General features: G+C 42.5%; 2 protein-coding genes across 6 annotated transcripts in view; both read left to right on the top strand.

Annotated features, from left to right (window-relative positions):
• CBFB (core-binding factor subunit beta) overlaps nt 1-16,474 on the top strand; it is a 71,659-nt gene extending 55,185 nt beyond the window's left edge. For all 4 annotated transcript variants that reach the window (XM_064273936.1, XM_064273937.1, XM_064273934.1 and 1 more), the window contains one exon: nt 1,477-16,474. In XM_064273936.1, coding sequence (XP_064130006.1) covers nt 1,477-1,545 — 69 coding nt within the window. In that variant the 3' untranslated portion in view covers nt 1,546-16,474. The remainder of the gene's footprint in view (nt 1-1,476) is intronic.
• Nucleotides 11,008-20,915, top strand: part of PHAF1 (phagosome assembly factor 1) — a 26,453-nt gene continuing 16,545 nt past the window's right edge. For both annotated transcript variants that reach the window (XM_003417111.4, XM_023556543.2), the window contains exons 1-2: nt 11,008-11,115; nt 17,406-17,488. In XM_003417111.4, the coding sequence (XP_003417159.1) occupies nt 11,052-11,115; nt 17,406-17,488 (147 nt within the window). In that variant the 5' untranslated portion in view covers nt 11,008-11,051. The remainder of the gene's footprint in view (nt 11,116-17,405; nt 17,489-20,915) is intronic.

Raw genomic sequence — 20,915 nt, 5'->3', positions numbered from 1 at the left:
TATTACAGAATTGGTCTGTCCTATTATACTTCAAAAAAAAATTTTTTTTTTTATATTACGCTTAGCGCTGATTCTGTGTGGAACAGAAATTGTTTTTCTAATGCAGATGAATTTCAAAGTTTTTTCAGTCTGTGATCATGCAGCATAACTTCAGCTTGGCTAGTTAATTGAAAGGAATGTGCTAAAATTTAGTCAGTGTACAGTCCAATAATATAAAATAGTTAAAATCCCCTAAAGAAGTGTATCAAAATTATAAGAAAGACTAAAACTGTGTTGGATTTTATTTTTTTTGTTTGAAAGTGAATAAGGTAACTATCCTTTTTATTTAAACAGCATAATGCTCTTGACAAATAACGGCCTAGCTGGAGCTTCTAACTAAACTTGATCTGATCTTACGGTACCAGTAGGGGCTCTGGTGGTGCAGCGGTTAAGTGCTCAGCTGATAACCTAAAGGTGGGCATTTTGAACCCACCAGGTGCTCCACAGGAGAAAGATGTACCAGTCTACTTCTGTAAAGATTACAGCCTTGGAAAATCCTATGGGGCAGTTCTATTCTGTCCTCTGAGGTCACTATGGGTCAGAATTAGACTTGATGGTAATGGTTGTTTTTTTTTTTTAATTATGATTATATATGTTAATTGGTAGGTGCTCTCTCTTAACTAATTTGTCATAAATAGTTTAAATAAGAATGTTCATTCTAAAGCGAATCTTGAAATCCTCAGCGTTTATAATTGTCAAGCCTCTTGGTTGGTAAGTATTGTTAAAAAGATACTTCTGGTTATCATCTGTATGAACCAGGGACTCTCATTTTGTATTTGTGTCTTTACTGTTCAGAAAATATTTTTTGTAGCAATTCTGGACTTTATTTCTTGAAGTAGAGATTTCTGGTTAAAACTCAGTTGGCAGAGATGGAATTTAGGAAGAGATGGAGTTCACTACCACATTTTTCAGTTATGTAATTGGTAGACCATATACTTCTCTGTGATTCTGTTTCCTTATAAAGTGAGGATAAATAATAGCACCTATGTTATAGATTGTTGGGAGAAATTAAATTAGTTCATCCATAGAAAGTGCTTAGAATAGTGCCCGGCACATAGTTGATACTCAATAAATGTCAGCTACTACTAAACGGGAAAGTTTGCTTCTAAGTTGGTATGCTTCTAAGGCTGATATGCTAAAGTTAACCCCTCTAGTTCCAAAACCGTAAACTTAAGATTTGTTGCTCCTTTTATATGTAGTACAAATTTATGATGATGCTCTTTGAATATAAAATGAGTTTTATTTTCATTTTTTAAGGAAACTTTGGCAAAATATTTCACACGTTTTTAATTGTTCCTTTGCCTTTTACATGTGGAGATTCTGGTTAAAATTTTTGTGAGCTCTTCTCATGTATTGCTGTCTTAGTATGTATTATATGTATAATGTTTTGTTTTTCAAGACACATATTGATGCCAAATTATTATTTTGTCATTGCAGGCAAGAAGACAACAAGACCCTAGTCCTGGTTCTAATTTAGGTGGTGGTGATGACCTCAAACTTGGTTAATTAGTAGCACAGCAGATGTGCAGTTCATCTTTACATACATTGCTTCTAGTTGGTAGAAATAATCGATTACAAGACCAGAAACTGTGATAACTGGAGGTACTGCAGTCTTTTTCTCAACCTTAGGCAGTAACAGACATCACAAACTGCCATGGTTTTGCACTATGATTATAATACCTGCATTTCTGATTCTTCAAGCATGTAGCCAGTAATACTTTGGAATTTTTTTCTATGCAAGCTTATCTTGTTGGCATTATTTTAGTGAGTTGAAACTAGCCACTTGTAAAGCCCTTTTTCTCTTCATTGTAATTTAAAAGTTCATGTCATTTAAAAACAGGTCAAGAAGTTAAAATTTATATCAAAGGGTTTTTTTTTTTCCCTTAGTTGCTTTAATTTTTTTGTACTTTTAGATGTGTTCGTTATACAGCTTTATTTTAGATAAGCATTCTTGAGTTTTTTGTTTTGTTTCCCCCATATTCTTTTATGTTTTTATAGTCTATTGCATTTTAAAACTGCTGATGTTTTGCATTATTTACAAGCTAAAAACCTAGTAGCATAGAGCTGTCTGCCACAGCCTTTAACACAAAGTTTACAGTTGTTAAAAGTTGCAGTATCCTTGTAAAATACTAGTAATCAGCACCCTTTGTTTACTTTTTAAACAAAATTTTTAAATCGGTATTAACTCTGTAATCAGCGCCAGATCTGTTTTAGATTGTTCTATAGTCATGAGTTTGGGTGGAGATATTCTCCATAGATGATAATATTCTACTGAAATGCCTAAAGAAGTCACAGGCTGGCTTCTGTTTTATTCAGGGATTTTTTTTAAAAGTCAATCAGAAAAGGGATACTGGAGCTTCTTTATGTATGTAACAGCATGTTAAACTGGAGACAGTGATGAATCAGCTACAAAGGTAATATTGTATTAAAATCATGTTTAAGATAGCTGCTTTTATGTGTATTTTATATCGCATGCTTTTGTAAAAACAATGCTAGGTGATGGAAAATGAGTAGTGTTAGAGAGAAAATGTTCATCTGTGCAGAGGATACATTTTCTTCCAATAATTATTCTGGAAAAAAACATTCACCACTATATATACGGTATTTTCCAAAAGGACTAGTAATAGAACCTTTTGAGATGAATTAGTGTAAGAATATTTTTTAATAGGTTCAATATCAAATTGAGTGCAGCTTTTTTTTAATACAAGACTGGAAAAAAGTGCCAAGTCATTTGGCACCTTCTTACAAATATTTTTCATGGTCACATTCATTAAATGTTGCTAAATTTCTGAATTTTTGCAAAAATGTATTTTAGCATAATAGAATGGTATTATTTTAAAAGTTTGAGAAACTGACATGGTCAGCGCAGGAAAAAAACTAAAGTCTGAATGAGGTCATTACATTTAAAAACTGTATCAATTACTTGATTGATCAAGGAGGCGTGACTTTCATTGTACATAGGACTTATGATTCATAAACAGATATCCTATATCTCAGAATAAAAATAACTGTTATATATTTGAAGTCATGCATGGTAAGGAGTGTGTTTAAATTGTTATAAACAATAATACACCATAAAAGGTCTTGCTGATCTTCTGTGTCTAAGTCTTATGAATGAGTTTGGTTGGTATTTGGTGTTGTGCAGTTCACATGTTTACACACTCAGTGCCCCAATTTCCCCTGAGGAAATTGCCTTTTAAGTGGTCCTTACAGTGGTGTCTTAAGGTTACTTTATTACAGAGCTCTTTGGTTTCTGACTTCTGCACTTAATTTTTTTTTTTTTTTAATAACATGATGGTACATTTTTCTCTATTGCTTCTATCGAAGGGCTTTCAGTTTATCAGTAAATAAGATCAAATGTTATTAAATGTTTATTTTGCCATCGTTCTGTAAATACTGAATTTTTCTTATCATTTAGCACTGCTGCTTCTGTCTGTCTTAATGCTGGCATTAAGATCATGAGCCCTTTTCCTCCAATACTGCAGGCTTTAAGACCTACTTTTATTAAGTTATTGATGCAATTTGATATTTTTCATAATCTCTATTTAAATGAAATTACATCGTTGCATCATCTTTTCTAAATTCATTTCCAATTAAACTTGCTTTAAGCTACCAGATTGCTTTTGTCACCATTAGTCATACTGTATGTTGTATGTTTAATTTACTTTCACAATAAACTTCGGTGTAGTGAAAACAAGGGTCTTGCTCTTTATTGACACAAGTCAGCAATTTCTGTTCTAGTGTTAGTTATGACATAATCGTTTTTGTTGTTTCTGAATGGTTCTTTGACCCTGCTTTTTAACCCTTTAAAAAAAAAAAAAAACAACGACAGTGTCATCTAGTGGTCATTTCTGCTCATTCCAAAGAAGGCCTTTACTTTAATGTAAACGTTATAAAAAAAAAAAAAAATTTTTTTTTTTTTTTTTATAAAGGGTACTAATTTCCCAAAGTGCATTATGGTTTTCAAAAATCTGGCTTGATTTACCCACCCTATGAGGTATGACTATAAAGTAGTGACCTTGTCAGGGAGGAAGAATTCCAAAAATTACATATCTAAATTAGTACCATCTTTCCATTATTTATTTTAAGAATATACACTTTTGTTTGTGTGTGTGCTGGTGTTACTTCAAACATTCTTAGGACTTTTGTTGAAAATTAAGCTTTTTACTTAGAAGCATGCTTTAAGCTTGGTCCATAATTGAACAAGTTTACTTGTTACTCACCACCAAACTTACTGTAAACAACAAATAGCTTTAAATGCTGAATTGGCACCATTATGGAAAATAATAAAAGAATGAGGTGCCTCCTTTGACAGTGCGACAGGGGAGCTTTTCAAGTCATAAGCTCCATTGTATTAATATCCCATTGTTGCACAACAACTTCAAAACTTAGCAGCTTAATACAATTTATTATCTCACAATTCCTGTTGGTCAGGAATCCGGAAGTAGCTAAGCTCAGTGGCGCTGTGGTTCAGGGTCCCTGATGAAGTTAGAGTCAAGTCGTAACCCAGGGATAGGTAGTCTCAAGGCTTGACTGAGTCTAAAGGATCTCTTTCCAGACTCACTCATGTGGTCGTTGGCTGGCCTCTGTTGCTTGAAGACTGTTGGACTAAAGGCCTCGGTCCCGCTTGCTGGCTATTGACCAGAAACATCCTTCAGTTCCTTGTCATGTGGGTCTCTGAAGGGCATCTCTCAGTGGCGGTAGATGGCTTCCCCCAGAATAAGTGACCCAAGAGAAAGAGTGCGTGCCTGATATGAACAACAAAGTCTTTACTAACCTAATCTTAGAAGTGGCATACATGACTTCTGTCACACGTTAGAAGCCGGTCACTGGATCTGGCCCACTGCAAAAAGGGTGTGACGGCAGCATCAGACCTCCTCTAACTTCAGGGGGAGGAGAGAGAATTACAATCAGCAGCAGCCCAAGGCTGACGCCTGTGAGGTGGAGGTATCCCTCCCAAGGCACCCTCTCCTGGGTTCAGTAATTTGGTGTAGTGGCCACCCAGAACTCAGAGACTATACTCACAGTTCTGGGGTTTATTAGGGAAGTAAGAGGTTACAACTTGAGATCAGGATCAGGAAGCATGTAGGCAAAGTCTCCCTTCTTCAGTGCAGGACATCCCTCTCAGCTCCTCTCAGCCACGCAAGTCTCCTCTCAGCCCCCTCAGAACAGGCTGGCCTCAGCCCTTAGCCTCGCTTGGGCATGGCCTCTGCCACGCTTGGGCAAGTGTTAAAAAACTCCTTAGCTTTGCCAAAAAGTGCCCAGAGGCACCCCGCTACCCGAAGGCACTCAGCTGCCTCCTCTTTGGCTCAGCAACCCTAGCTGCTGACAAGTGCCTGAAGGTACCCCACTCCATTAGGAAACCTTCTGCCCAAAGGTGTTCGCTTCTCTTGCTGCATGGGTTGGCAAGCCTAGCTCTGCTGACAAGTGCCCAAAGGCACTCATTTCACCAGGAAGCCTCCTTCCAGAAGGTTCTCAGCTCTCTCACCCTGTGGGTCGGCATACCCACTGTAGCCACATTGCTCTATGGGCCAAGAAGCCCACCGTGCTGTCTAGCTGGTCTCCTGGTTCTGTTGCCACAATTTCTCTGCTTCTCACTGTCTTGCGCTATCTCCCATGTTACAGCACTCTCTGTCCCCTGGGAACCCTAATGAGAGGACTGGTCAGTTTTGCCATCCCGCTAGGCTTAAAAAGAGAGTCAATCCCAGAGCAGAGGAGGGACCTCACTCCCTGGGTCTAGGAGGTTCTCAGCACGGGGACCGCAGGTCCAAAGGACGTGCTCCACTTCTGGCTCTTCTTCTTTGGTGGTAAAAACGGCCGTGTTAAGTAATTCACTATACTACACCCACACTCAAAGCGAGGAATATTAAAGTTCATCTCTTGAAGGGAGGGATGTCAGAATTTATGGACATAAATTTTAACGCACCACAGCCATATTACAAAGTCTGTATATATTACTGAGTATATAGCGCTGTTTTGATCCCCCAAACATTTTTTACAGGTAAAATTAAATCATTTTCAGGCAGCTTTCAAGACATGATTCCCCATAGATAGCATCAGTTTCCTTTCTTGAAACACCACCATGTATATGTATCCAAAAAAAAAAAAAAAACCAGTGTTGGCTTAAATATAAAATATTCTGAAACAGTTAAATCACTATTAGTCAACTCTCAGTTTTTGGTTAGAACAATTTAAGCAAGTTGCTTAAAGGTCATTATTGGCCTTATTCAAGTTTCAAAAACATTGGGAAAGCTCATTTTGGTTATAGTGAGTGAATTGGAGGGAACAAGACTGGAAGCGGAGACTTGGTCCCACTGATCATGTGGTAATCCAGTAGAGAGGATTAAGAGTAGCCTAGTGGGCATGTGTTTTAGTTACTTAGTGCTGCTGCTATAACAGAAATACCACAATTGAGTGGCTTTAACAAACATTTATTCTACAGTGTAGGAGGCTAGAAGTCTGAATTCAGGGTGCCAGCTCTAGGGGAAGGCTTTCTTTCTCTGTCAGCTCTTGGGGAAGGTCCTTCCCTCCTTTCAATATTGATGGGCCTGACACTCCTTGGAAATCTCCATGCGTCTTGGCATCAGTTGTCCCCTTGGTCTAGGAGCTTCTCAGTGCAGGGACCCCAAGTCCAAAGGACATGCTCCATTCTTGGGTCTTCTTGCTTGGTGGTAATGAGGTCTCTCTCCTTTCTACTATAGGGTCACTGTGAGTCAAGATAGACTCAACGGCAACAGGTTTGGTTTTTTTTTTTTTTTTTCTTCTCTGCTAGCTTCTCTCTTACACCTCAAAAGAGATTACTCAATATACAACCTAATCCTGTAGATTGAGTCCTGCCTCATTAACATCGTAGAGGTTAGGATTTACAACACATAGGATAATTACATCAGATCACAAAATGGTGAACAACACACAATACTGGGAATCACGGTCTAGCCAAGTTGACACACATTTTGGGGGGACACAATTCAATCCATAACAGCATGGAGGTAGTCCTGGTGGCACAATGGTTAAGCACTAAACTGCTAACTAAAAGGTCGGCTCGACCTCACCAGCTGCTCAGTGGGAGAAAAGACCTGGCAATTTGCTCCCATAAAGATTACAGCCTAGGAAACACTAGGGTCACTATGAGTTGAAATCAACTTGACGGCGAACAACATTAACAGTGGGTGTGAAGGAATTTCAGACCTGAGAAAAAAGAACAGGATAGGCTAGTTTTATTGCCTTAAAACACCAGAAATTTCAGTGGCTTACAACAAAGATGTATTTCATGTGCTACATACCCATCATTGGGTGACCTAAGCTGACGACAGTTAATGGAATGTTGCCTGCCATTTTGACAGAGCCAAGAAGATAGTGTATAAAAAGGGGCACTGACTATTAAAACTGTCACCTAAAGCTGACACAGGTGACTTCTGTTCACATTTCATTAGACCAAGTAAGTCATCGGCCCACATCCAGTTTCACCTGGTCAGGGAACTGCAGGCCTACCTTTTGCCCAGTTGAGAGTCATAGAATTTGTGAATAGCTCTAACGACTGCCACAGTTTACCCTTTCCATTAAATGATTCACTCTCCTTCCTTCAGGAACATATACTTAGGGGAGACAACCTACAAGTGCCAGCCAGTCAGGCACTGAGCTGACATTCTAGGATTTGTGGTTATCAGTCCCTTATACTGCCAGTATACATACAATGGTGGACCAGAGACAGGGAAACTACAGAAACACTTCCATTCAGAAAGGGGAAGAATGCAATCACTGGTCTAACAGTTACGTGATGCCATTGGGGAGGCCATCTGAGGGCCCTCCACCCTGAGATGGGAGTGTTCTTTTAAGGCCTCACAGTCCACTGTTTTCCATGACCCTTAGCTCCATCCTTTTCATTCCTGCTTCCAAAATGGCTGGCTTGCTTTTCTTTTTGTTTTTTTTTTTTTGCTTTTGTTAGAAGTACCTTGACAAACACAGCCAATAGTAACTTGGCACATTTCCTGCCTTCCAAGTTATTACATGTGACGGTTTTACCAGAAGGATAGACATCCTTCTAGCCTTCGGTGTCAGTTTCTCCGGTCACTTCCCTGTCAGTGATACCACCATTCATCTAGCTACCCAAGCTGGAAACCTAAGCGTCTTTATTCTTGACTTCATACTCCCTCATCTCCCACATCCAGTCTGTATATCCTGCCAATAAGTTCTATCAAGTCTCTGTCACTGTTAGATTTTTTTCAAAATGACAGTAACACAAAGCATTTACCTATAAACCAGACATTCAGCGGAATCCTAACACACCTTCGAAGTATCATGATCATTCCCATTTTACAAATAAAACTAAGGCATGGAGAAGTTAAGCTACTTGTTGAAGGCACAAAGCTGTTAAGTGGCAAAACTGAAATTCACATTCTCAGTCCATGCTATTAGGCAGTATGCTCTAACCTGAGGCTGTCCCTGCATTTCTCCCTTGGACTGCTTTGATAAATACCTGTCCCCCCTATATACACTCTTAGTAATCCACCAGCAGCCACTGAATATTTCTGGACATTTCCACCCTCAGTTTGGGTGAATGGCAGGTTGCTGACATTCTCCTGAGTTGATCTACTCCGCTGAGATACCTCCTACAGGGCTTTGGCCTTCTCCTACGTTGGACACCCCCCCTTCCTCCTTTACTGTTCCCAGTACCGCCATCTCAAAGCTGTCACTCCTGACCCTGACAAAAACCTGTGCGGATCATCTTTAAACCAAAGATTTGGGTATAGCAAAAATAAAGATAATCCTTTGTCTTTTGACATATTTTGTGTATCTTTACAGAAATGTTTTCTCTTGGGTGTGTTTTTACAGAAAGGGTGTCATACCATATACACAGTCTGCACCTGGCATTTTTCTCTTAATGTACCTTGGAGCTCCTTCCACACCAATATATAGGACATACTTCATTTTAAAAATGTATCCTATTATCAAAGGAGAATGAAGAACACCAAGGACACAAGGCAATTACGAGCCCAAGAGACACAAAGGGCCACATGAACCAGTGACTACATCATCCTGAGAGCAGAAGAACTAGATGGTGCCCGGTTACAACCGATGACTGCCCTGACAGGGAACACAACAGAGAACCCCTGAGGGAGCAGGAGAGCAGTGGGATGCAGACCCCAAATTCTCATAAGACCAGACTTAATGGTCTCACTGAGACTAGAAGGACCCCCGTGGTCATGGGCCCCAGGCCTTCTTTTGGCCCAGGACAGGAACCGTTCCCCAAGCCAACTCTTCAGACATGGTTTGGACTGGACAATGGGTTGGAGAAGGATGCTGGTGAGGGGTGAGCTTCTTGGATCAGGTGGACACTTGAGACTATGTTGGCATCTCCTGCCTGGAGGGGAGATAAGAAGGTGGAAGGGATTAGAAGCTGACAAAATGGACACGAAAACAGAGTGGAGGGAGAGAGCGTGCTATCTCATTAAAAAAAAAAAAAGGGAGCATAATTGGGAGTGTGTAGCAAGGTGTATATGGGTTTTTGTGTGAGAGACTGACCTGATTGTAAACTTTCACTTAAAGCGCAATAAAAATTATTTTTAAAAAAATGTATCCTGTTATACATACCAGAGTTTAGTTAGCTACTTCCCTACAGATAGACATCTCAGTGACCCAGTTCTGTTGTCTTGGCATATGATGCTGCAGTGGACATCCTTCTCCATGTTTGTTGTAATACCAGTAGCAGTGATTGCAGTTTGATAGATTCCTACCAAGCCAATTTGAGAATTAAGCATGTCACTCCGTCCCTGATAAAAAATCTTCCTCTAGGGGGCAATGTATGGAAAGAACTTGGGTTCTGTGCGTAGGACCAAGGGAACCTTAGGCAACGTTTTTAACCTCTCTGGGCCTATAAAGTGGGTTATAATCTCACTCAGGATTGTTAGTGAGAATTCGAAGAAACTACTATGAAGGCCTGGCACCAGAGAAAGCTTCGCCTGCCTTTTATTTTCAGGGCGCCCCAGGGCTCGGGCCAATAACTCAGGCTGAACAGGCTAGAGGAGTCCTTCCTCCCACTTACAGATGAAAAATTGAGCGCAAAGAGCCCCAGGAGTTTGGCCAACACCATACAACGTTGGGCGGCAAAGCTGTTTTGGCTGCTGCGGGAGACCTCCTTCGGATCTTGGCCCGAGGGGGATGTGTACATTTGGATGGTGTCAGACTGGAGGTCTGGCCAGAGCCACTTCTATTCACACACACACACACAGACACACGCACACACATACACACACACTGCACTCGTGCGCTCGAGCACATTCATCACTAGTGTTCAGCTCGATCTGCCTTCCACTGGCGTGGGGAGTCATTCCTCAACAACCAGAAGCAGCGGTAGCCGGCTTCAGTCCCGACCCCAAGTGGAACTCTGCGTGCTTCCTCCCGGCTGGGCCTCAAACGATGCGCCCTCGGGACTCGCCTTTTGGGCCCAGTGAGTGCAGGTGGGACGCTCGAATAGACTGCAAATCGGTGTTACGTGGCCGTGTGGTATATGTTGCGTGGTCTACACATCGTTGTGTAGACGTGTGGAACGTGTGCGCTGTGGTGTACAGATGTGGGACACATGGAGTGTAGTACTCCTCGCTCCTACAGCGCCCGCCCCTCCCGAGGCTGCAACGCTGCCTCTCTCAGCCTTTCGCTGCGACGGTCACTGCGGCCTGATCCGGAGCTTGCGCGTGCGCGACTCCGCCTTAGGGCTCCTCCCCCAAAATAGAAATCCCGCCTTAGCCCCGCCCCGTCACGCTTTACGGCCCGGTACGCCACTTTTGCCGCAGTTGCTGCTGCCGCAGCTACTGCTCCTGTTGCCGCGGCTGCTGCCGGTGAGGTGAAGTGAGGTGAGCTGCGTTGTTGGGTTGGTGCCCCCGCCGCCGCCTGGAGAGGAGAACAGGGCCACCGTGGGCTGGCGCGGGGGACGGGTTAGTCGCTGCTTTGTCTTCTCAGCTCCTGTTAGTCTACGTTGCCGCAGGGAGGCCGCCCCGGCCCGGCTAGCCGAGCCAATGCTGGATCTGGAGGTGGTACCTGAACGTTCTCTCGGGAACGAGCAATGGGAATTCACGCTGGGTGAGTTTGGGGTCTTCCCATAGGACCCCGTTCCCTGAGCCTTACCTCTCTCCGGGCCCTTGCCTGGGCCGGCCCTTCCTGCCTCTCGTGTCTGCCTGGTACGCCCCTGCGCCTTGCAGCTTCTGTCCGCTTGGCTCTTTGGGCTCTAGGCGCCGGGTGCCGCTTCCAACAGGCCCGACTCGCCATTCAGTCGCCCCAGCCCGGGCCCTGACGCCTTCGCCTCGGGCCTCATCAGAGCTTCTTCTGGGGCGATGGAACAGTAGTAAGAATAATAGTGCTGACACGCCCCAAACGCTCGGTGCTTGGCCTTGTTTCCTAGAGCCTAATTATCTCAAGTAACCCTCGAGGGTCGGCACGATTGTCATTTTTATTCCAGCCTACAGATTAAATAAAAGTGAGAACTGGCCGACACCACAGTGGGCTGTCTCCTGCTTTTCCGGCCTTAGGTTGTCTTTTTGGAAGGGGAAACCTAGTCTCCGAGCCTGTAATCAGCCGGTGTGGATCTGTCAAGGGAGTGGAGGACTTTGCCCCCTCCTCTTTTGAAGTATGGTCAGTGTGTGATATGGTGTAATCCTTAACCCGTACTTTAGCCGTGAGAGTTAAAGGTTGAATGAAATAAGAATTCGTGGGAGGAAACATATTTAGTTTGTACAAAATGCAGTTTCGTCTTTTTTTTTTTTTTTGGTTTGTTGACCCAGCTTTCCTCCTTCACCCCTCCCCATCCCATCCTCAACGTCACTACTAGTGTGTACAAGGATGTTAGCACTCAGTAACTCCAGTGTGTGTTTACTTTGGTGTTCTAGCACTAGGAAAAGGGGATGGGGAGCAGTGTTGGTGCTACTTGTTTGTTCAGGCCTGAACTTCTGTTACACCAGTGTGGGCTGTGGGACAGTCAGCTGCACTATAGCGCAATATAGCTTATATTCTAATTTAGAAGATTCCTGTTTATGGAGGCAGTGCGGATTGCTAGTAGAGCCTTGCTGGTGCTCAGTGACTCCATGAATTAAACTATATGCCTCGTGCGGGTTGTAAGAGGTAGTTTTATTCAGGGTATCTTAGCCAACTTCTCACATAATTTAAACCACTCCTGTAGGGTTTTTCCCAAAATTTTAACCAGTATGAGAGGTTCCAGCCTCTAGTGAAGCACCTAGAGCTTGAGTTGAGAGGCTGGTGATATCTTTGCCTCCAGGCCCATTAATCACATTGGTGCTGTTTGGCTTCTAGGTAACTTCTTTCCTCCCCGTCCCTTGACAGTTCTGCCTATGTCTGGACCTCACAGGGCAGGGTGAGAACCACAACCATAGCTTCAAACTTTGCTTGGTGGTGTGACTAGGTTGTGGATCTCGTGGTACAAACATTCAGAGTTCCTTGGCTAAAAATAGTGACTATGATACAGTTGAGACCAGGATTTCCAGAAAACTAGGTGGGAAAGCAGTTTCTCTGCCAAATGTTGTTTTGAGGCCTTAACTCTCACTCCTAACTCTGTCAGTTTCCAGGAATCAAGGGTTTGGGAGTTCTAGCACCCCAAATCAGTGGGAGGAGTATTTCTGTAAATTGGATGCAGAATTGAACTCTGAGGGAAAGTTCATATAGGGACCTGAGTCTTGATGATTCCCTTGTGGGTCTTAAAATCTGCATTTTTAAAGGGTGTCTGCCTGAAAGCTTGTGGTCATTTAACTTGTCATTTTCCATCTCAATCTCTCCTCACGGGCCAACACATCCAAATTGCTGTCAGGTGGTGATAGGTCTAGGAAGTGAATCTGTGCTTCAGAATCATGTTCTTTGGCTAGAGAACCAGGCAGTGCTCACCTCGGGTCACCACAGCTCTGTAAGGTAGATACTACTATCTATTTGCTAGATGAGGAACAGGCTCAGAGAGGTAAAGATGACATACAAAGAGATGAGCAGAGTTCCTCCTTCCCATTGCTCTTGGTGACTGTACACATGGACCTCGCCAGACGGATACACAGGAATCAAATTGACTACATCTATGGAAAGAGACGATGGAAAATCTCAATATCATCAGTCAGAATAAGGCCAGGGGCAGACTGCAGATCAGACCATCAGTTGCTCATATGCAAGTTTAAGTTGAAACTGAAGAAAATTAGAACAAGGTGACGAGAGCCAAAGTACGACCTTGAATGTATCCCACCTGAATTTAGAGACCATCTCAAGAATAGATTTGACATGTTGAACACTAATGACTGAAGACCAGAAGAGTTGTAGAATGACATCAAGGACATCGTACGTGAAGAAAGCAAAACATCATTAAAAAGACAGGGAAGAAAGAAAAGACCTAAATGGATGTCAGAAGAGACTCTGAAACTTCCTCTTGAATGTCAGGTAGTTAAAGCAAAAGAAAAAAATGATGAAGTAAAAGAGCTGAACAGATGATTTCAAAGGGCGGCTCGATAGACAAAGTATTATGATGACATGTGCAGAGACGTTTAGATATAAAACCAAAAGTGAAGAACACGCTCAGCATTTTTCAGGCTGAAAGAACTGAAGAAAAAATTCAAGCCTCAAGTTACAATACTGAAGGATTCTACAGGGAAAATATTAAACGACGCAGGAAGCATCAAAAGAAGATGGAAGGAATACACAGAGTCATTACATCAAAAAGAATTAGTTGATGTTCAGCCATTTCAAGAGGTGGCATATGATCAGGAACCAATGGTACTGAATGAAGAAGTCCAAGCTGCTCTGAAGGCATTGGTGAAAAACAAGGCTCCAGGAATTGATGGGATATCAATTGAGATGTTTCAACAAACAGATGCAGCGCTGGAGGTGCTCACTCGTCTATGCCAAGAAATATGGAAGACAGCTTCCTGGCCAGCTGATTGGAAGAGATCCATATTTATGCCTATTCCCAAGAAAGGTGATCCAGCCGAATGCAGAAATTATCGAACAATATCGTTAATATCACATGCAAGCAAAATTTTGCTGAAGATTATTCAAAAGTGGCTGCAGCAGTATATCGACAGGAAACTGCCAGAAATTCAAGCTGCATTTAGAAGAGGACGTGGAACCAGGGATATCATTGCTGATGTCAGATGGATCCCGGCTGAAAGCAGAGAATACCAGAAAGATGTCTACCTGTGTTTTATTGACTGTGCTAAGGCATTCGACTGCGTGGACCATAATACTATAGATTACATTGCAGAGAATGGGAATTCCAGAACACTTAATTGTGCTCATGAGGAATCTGTACATGGATCAGGAAGCAATCATTTGAATAGAACAAGGGGATACTGCATGGTTTAAAGTCAGGAAAGGTGTGTGTCAGGGTTGTATCCTTTCACCATGCCTGTTCAATCCATATGCCAAGCAAATAATCCAAGAAGCTGGATTACATGAAGAACGGGGCATCAGGATTGGAGGAAAACTCATTAACAGCCTGTGTTAGGCAGATGACACAAACTTGCTTGCTGAAAGTGAAGAGGACTTGAAGCACTTACTGATGAAGATCAGAGACCACAGCCTTCAGTATGGATTACAACTCAGCATAAAACGAAAATCCTCACAACTGGCCCAATAAGCAGCATCATGATGGAGAAAAGATTGAGGTTGTCAAGGATTTCATTTTACTTGAATCCACAATAAGCACCCATGGAAGCAGCAGTCAAGAAATCAAGACACATTGCTTTGGGCAAATCTGCTGCAAAAGACCTCTCTCTTTAAAGTGTTGAAAAGCAAAGATGTTACCTTGAGGGCTAAGGTGCACCTGATCCAAGCCATGGTGTTTTCAGTAGCCTCATATGCATGTGAAAGCTGGACAACAAATAAGAAAGACTGAAGAAGAATTGATGCCTTTGAATTGTGGTGTTGGTGAAGAATATTGAATATACCAAGGACTGCCAAAAGAACAAACAAATCTGTCTTAGAGGAAGTACAACCAGAATGCTCCTTAGAAGCAAAGGTGGCAAGACTACATCTCACATACTTTGGACATGTTATCAGGAGGGATCAGTCACTGGAGAAGGACATCATGCTTGGTAAAGTAGAGGGTCAGTGAAAAAGATGAAGACCCTCGATGAGATGGATTGACACCGTGGTTGCCACAATGGGCACAAGCATAGCAACAATTGTGAGGATGGCGCAGGACCAGGCAGTGTTTTGTTCTTTTGTGCATAGGGTTGCTATGAGTCGAAATTGACTCGACGGCACTTAACAACAGCAACATTGCTCTTCACTTCTGCAGGTGGACCCAGTTTCTACAGATTTCTTTTTCATGATCTGTGTAAATGCAGATTTGGCCCTTGCCATTAACTGCCTGGCATCACAACGGGGAGCTACGTCCAGTTTTTTGGCTATCTTCGTATCCTTAGTGTAATGTTGGGAGATGAGGGAGATGCCAACAACACAGGGACAGGAAAGCCTAGGCCAAGTAGAATCTCTGAGAATGCCACTGATGGTTTGACCAGAGATGGGGTAAAAGCAGTGCAAATTTGCAATCATGTTTTCACTGACACTTAGAGAATGTTTTGGTGTCTAACAGCCTATGGAAGCATGTCTCTAAATTTCTGTTTTTGAAATTAGTCTTAAAAATGCCCAAAGAAGGTAGACACTGGAGAATAACCTTCTCCGAGATTACCTTGTTCCACAGAGACTGAAGGCAGTATGTACCTCTTTGGATTCTGTTTATAAATACTAAAACTTGAATGAGAAATGGTCCTTTGCCCTGAAGAACTTAGTCTAATGGGAGGGAGTTATTACAGAAATAGTTCATTTTGTCATAATCAGGTAGAGGTTGTAGGGTTCTGTGGAAGGAGAGAGGGTACTTAACCCGACCTGTGGGTTTAGGGTGAGCTTCCTGTCAACCCACGGGAGCCTGTAGTCCTATTTCTGGAGCCAGTGAGCACCAACAGGGCCCTACCAGAAGACTGCACTGGAGTTTCTCATCTGCACTGTCTCCACAGACTTAAGTCTTCCAGTCAAGTAAAACAGAATAGTGGGAAAGCTAGATGGTGTGTACAGGGAACTCTAAGCAGTTTGGTCTTATAACTAGAATATTATGTACTGGCAGAAGAAGAAAATAGGTTTCTCATAGTCCCAATTCTGTTTGGTAGTAGCTGTTTAGGACACTGTTGAGGAGTCTCAGGGTTCAGTGGAAAAGAGAATATCTTCTAGTAAAGTCTGTTGTAGGCATGGGTTTAGAAAGAACAATTTGGAGACTGGGTTTGGAAAGATGGGGAAGGAGGAGAAATCTAGAGGTTTCTGACTTGAGTGACTGGGTAGACGGTGGGAGGTGATCTGTCAACTTTTATTTGTCTGTAGATATAGACAGAAAACAGATTGAGATTTGAGTTGGAAACTAGGTGATCGTTTGAATGAGGCATGGGCAGAAGATAGCCTATCATAGAGACATGGGAAGGTTAGAGGTAAAGCTAGAGAGAGTGGTACAGATGGAGACAGAATGGGAGTTCTCAGAGGGGCAGGTTGATCACTATGGTCCATAGTACAGGATCTACGTGCTCTACTTAATTGCTTTGTTTCACTCATTCAGCGTTCAGTAGATGTGTATGACCTGCTGTTGTGCCAGGCATGGTGATTGAGTGCCAGAGGTACGGCAGTGAACAAGACAGACAAGGTCCCTACCCTCAATGAGTTTATAGGGGAGACTCTAACAGATAAATAAATGGGATAGGAGACTTTATTAGACAGGGCTGTGAGAAGTGAGGTGCGAGCCAAGGCCTGAAGAATGACAAGGAGCCAGCAATGGGAACAACATCCCAGCAGAGGCCAGAGCTATTGCAGAGGCCTGAGGTGGGAAAGAGATTGATATGTGCTAGAAACAAAGGGAGAGGCAAGGTGAGCAGTAGAAAGAAAGGTAGGTGGAGATGGACATGGTCCAGAATATTCAGGGTCTTTAGGTGATGGCACAGTGTTTGGGTTTTATCCCTCTGAACTGGGGTGCCATTTGAGGGTTATAAACAGTCAAGTAATAAGATCTGATTTGTAAGGCATAAGACTTGTACAGCTTAGAAGACTGACCACACACTCCACATACTTTTTGGGGCGTAGGTTAACTCTGTTAGAGCTGGGACAGCTTTGTATATTCATCTGTATATTTACTCCATTCCCTTAGACAGTCCAGCTATTCCCTTAGCATGCTTGCTGCTTAACCATTCTAGCTCTTACTGCTTATTAAGTTTTATTTACTTATGTATCTGTAGACTTTAGTGGCCCACACCCCTGGCTTTATTGCAGAGACCATTGCCTAGCACAGTAGTAGATGTCAGTAAATGAATGGCCCGAATAACCACACAGATATCCTTGCTTTGTTTCAGGAATGCCTCTGGCTCAGGCAGTAGCCATTCTTCAGAAGCACTGTCGCATCATCAAAAATGTTCAGGTCCTCTACAGTGAGCAGGTGAGTGGCAGCTGATTTGTTTACTGAAATAGCATCCCTAATCAGTGAATCACCTCCAAAGGCTGATGCTCTGGGAGGCTGACAGGCAGGGATTGCTGGGTCATTGTGATCGAATGGGAGAATCTCCAGCACTACTCAGTTACCAAGCACATTTTTTTTTTATTCTGAAACTTTTGGTCTGGATAATCTAGTGCTGTCAGGTTAGGAAAAGCAGTAGTAACTGAGCCTGGGTTTTATCTGTGTTTAACTTAGATGCTGGCCCTTAGACAGGGACTTTTCATTGGGAGGTTACCTCAGGATTGTCTCTGGCCTTCTAGGGTGTTTGTCTTTTACTTTTGCGTTTAAAATTATCATTTCTGCGTTATTGATTGCATCAGTTTACATTCAAGATTGTTGCAATCTGTGTCTCTAGCTAGTAGAGCATCCCAGACTTGAAAGGAAGCAGGTATAATATGATCAGCCCTTTAGTGAGAATGATACAGCACTTGAAAATTGCAAGCTGTTTCTTCCCCATTAATTGACATATTATCTTACTCTTTTTTCTCTGTGTTATGGTAATTTCTATTAAACGTTGATCAATTGTGCTAAGAACTAACCCTATGTTATAATGTCGTGTGTACTTACAGAGAGGACGTTTTCTGTAAGTTAAGAGCAGAGAAGGGCTTTCTGAACACCAGAATTTTTTTTTTTTAATTGTGGTTTTATAAGTAGAGTTATAGACTATTTTATTGACTTTTAGATATCAGTTTCTTATTATCTCTCTGAAAGAGCAATCTCTCCTCCCCTGAACTCTGAAATCTGCAGTCCGGCCACACAGATCACGTGCTGCCATGTGGAGCAGCCTTTGGTCCCCTACGTGTCACAATTCTTGGAATGGTTTTGACCCTACACAGGCTACAGGATGTCCTCGATGGCTTTTCTGAGACCCTCTGACTACCGGTTTGATAATTTCAGTTTCATTTGTTCCAATTAGTTTCAAATCCTAAAGCGAATGATGGTTTATTTTTGACATGAAGAACGTTGTGGATTGCAGGTGGGTGAGATTTCAGTGGGGCTTTCCAGTCTTGCTTAGACAAAGGGCCAGAGCTTGTCTTTGTTGCCTATCATTCCAACATTTGAGTACAAACAGGTAGTGTTAGCATTAAGCTAATTTTCCCTAACATCTTCTAAGCAGCTGGAACCAGTTGGAAAACATGAGTTTTTGAGTCCAGACCTTGGTTTATATCATTGCTCTTCCTTTCTTAGTCTTGTGTTTTGCGTCAAATTAAAAACCAATCTAGGTATCCTTCTGTTAAATGACTATAAAACCCAAAACAATTGCTGCTGAGTTAATTCTGACTCATGGGGTATAAAGAAAAAAAAAGAAAATTGGGGTATAGTTTCCTAATAATAGAATAATCTTTTAATGAGGATCAAGAGGAGATGATGTTAGAGCTCTGCCCTTTTCTCCTGCCCTCTTCATTTCCTTTCCCATTTGCCTCTTGGCTTCCTATCAAGTGCCGAGAACAGTTTGTCCCCATTAAAAGTTTCAGAAATATCTCCTTGTCTGTAGGCAAATTACACCTTGTAAATTAAATGTGCTTATCAAATAGGTTCCATCTTTCTTAGAGGGAAAAGATGTTAATGACTAGCAGCAAACAGCTTTATTTATTGAACTGTTTAGTATGGAAGACAGCATAGTGCTGGGGTACTGGAAGGGCTGCTTAAACACCACATAGGATGTGCGTATTTTGGTTCTAGAGATATAAAGTACCAATAAAACTTTATGAGGATGATTTGCTTGCTTTCGAAAAATCTTAGCTATATCCTAAATGCAGCAGTGCCAGGGCAAAAATGATCAGATCTTGGGAGTGGAAGGAAATCCAGATCCTACCAGCATTCCTCCAAGCAAGGATCCTGAAAGAAACTAAAATGTTGCTTCATCCTGCTTACCTTCATGGAGTGGCCCTTTCAGAAGTGGAACTTAGTGTTCTGAGTTGAGAAAAGGTGACCTAAGGTCAGGATTCATTAGTCCATTATCTTGCTTGAGACCTAGTGGTTTTAGACATTCATGCAGACCTACTAGAGAATTAACAACATTCTTCTAGTTTTTGCCAGGCATGGTGGTGCCACCTGGCACCACCTAGATACCTAGATACCTAGATCTGCCTTGTGAAGATCAAGGTGGGTAGAGGAGAGCAGATAGTCTGAGCTATTCCCAGAAAGCTCTGAAGAGAATTTCCGCAATGAGGCCCGCACTAGCAGTGGCACCTGAGTTGGCTTCTTGTCCTTCCAACCCATGTTTCTGTCTCTGTCATTCCTTCTGTCTACCTTGAGAAGCTCTATGAAGACATTTCTCTAAACTCGTTGAGCAGCTGTGTGCTAGTTTCAGGAAGGGATGGCATTTTAGGTAGTTATGTTTTCCTTCTTCTGCTGGGCAGCCTGGCCCAGGGCTGTGGACAGTCTTTAGAAATTGAGTCCTTGAATTGATGGCTTTGGACCAGAAGCAATCAAATTAGAGATAAGAGGAAAGAATGTTTTGTGCTGGGTCTTGTGCTTGGTGTTTTCTAACCTACTGTCTCTGACCTCACAACAGCCCTGGGGGGAAGGGATGATGGTATTCTCTTGAAGAAACCAGAGCTCAGAGAAGTTTTGAGAGATTAATTATAAGGTCACCAGCTCACCAGCTCTGTCCACGGCTCTGTGCTGGATCCCCCTCCCTCTAGGATTTAGAAGGGGCATATGTAGAAATGTGGAAACCCCAGTAGCATAGTGGTTAAGTGCTATGGCTGCTAACCATAAGGGTCGGCAGTTCGAATCCACCAGGCACTCCTTGGAAACTCTATGGGGCAGTTCTACTCTATCCTATAGGGTCGCTATGAATCGGAATCGACTCGACGGCACTGGGTTTATAGAGAAATGTAACTCCTTAGAATTTAGAGTTAGGCTCTCAGGAAGAAGCACATGTGATATGGAATGTGGGGATGGGGAGGAAGAATAATATCTCATGTAAAATCAGATCGAAATTTGGCCTAAAACAGTCAAGAATAAAATGTGTTCCCCACGTATGGCACAAACAGCCTGAGTACGAGTGGATATAGGTTCAGCTGACATAAAGCAAGCAGTATCTGCTGGGCTTGGATCCTGGGCTAGGCCTTTACACATGACCCGCATTCCTCACCAACTGCTCTGTAGGCTTGACAGCAGTAAACCCATGTTACATATGTGGATCGTGAAGCTTCAACAGAAAATAGTCATTTAATTTTGGCCCTTTCTTCCAGATATTATTACTCAAAACCTGGAAGGGAGAGGGTCTTTCCAGCCAGTATTATAAAGCAGCAGCTGCAGGCTGGAAGTAAGAAGATACTGTGTATTCAATGTACCTGTTTTTTTCTGGCTTCCAAACCTCATTATTTGGAAGGAGAGAGGGGCTACCTGCACTTAGATA

The sequence above is a fragment of the Loxodonta africana genome, chromosome 21, assembly GCF_030014295.1.
Source record: "Loxodonta africana isolate mLoxAfr1 chromosome 21, mLoxAfr1.hap2, whole genome shotgun sequence".
In the NCBI taxonomy this organism is placed as follows: domain Eukaryota; kingdom Metazoa; phylum Chordata; class Mammalia; order Proboscidea; family Elephantidae; genus Loxodonta; species Loxodonta africana.
Note: the sequence above shows the minus strand (reverse complement) of the source record. Positions and strands in the feature narration are given on the sequence as shown.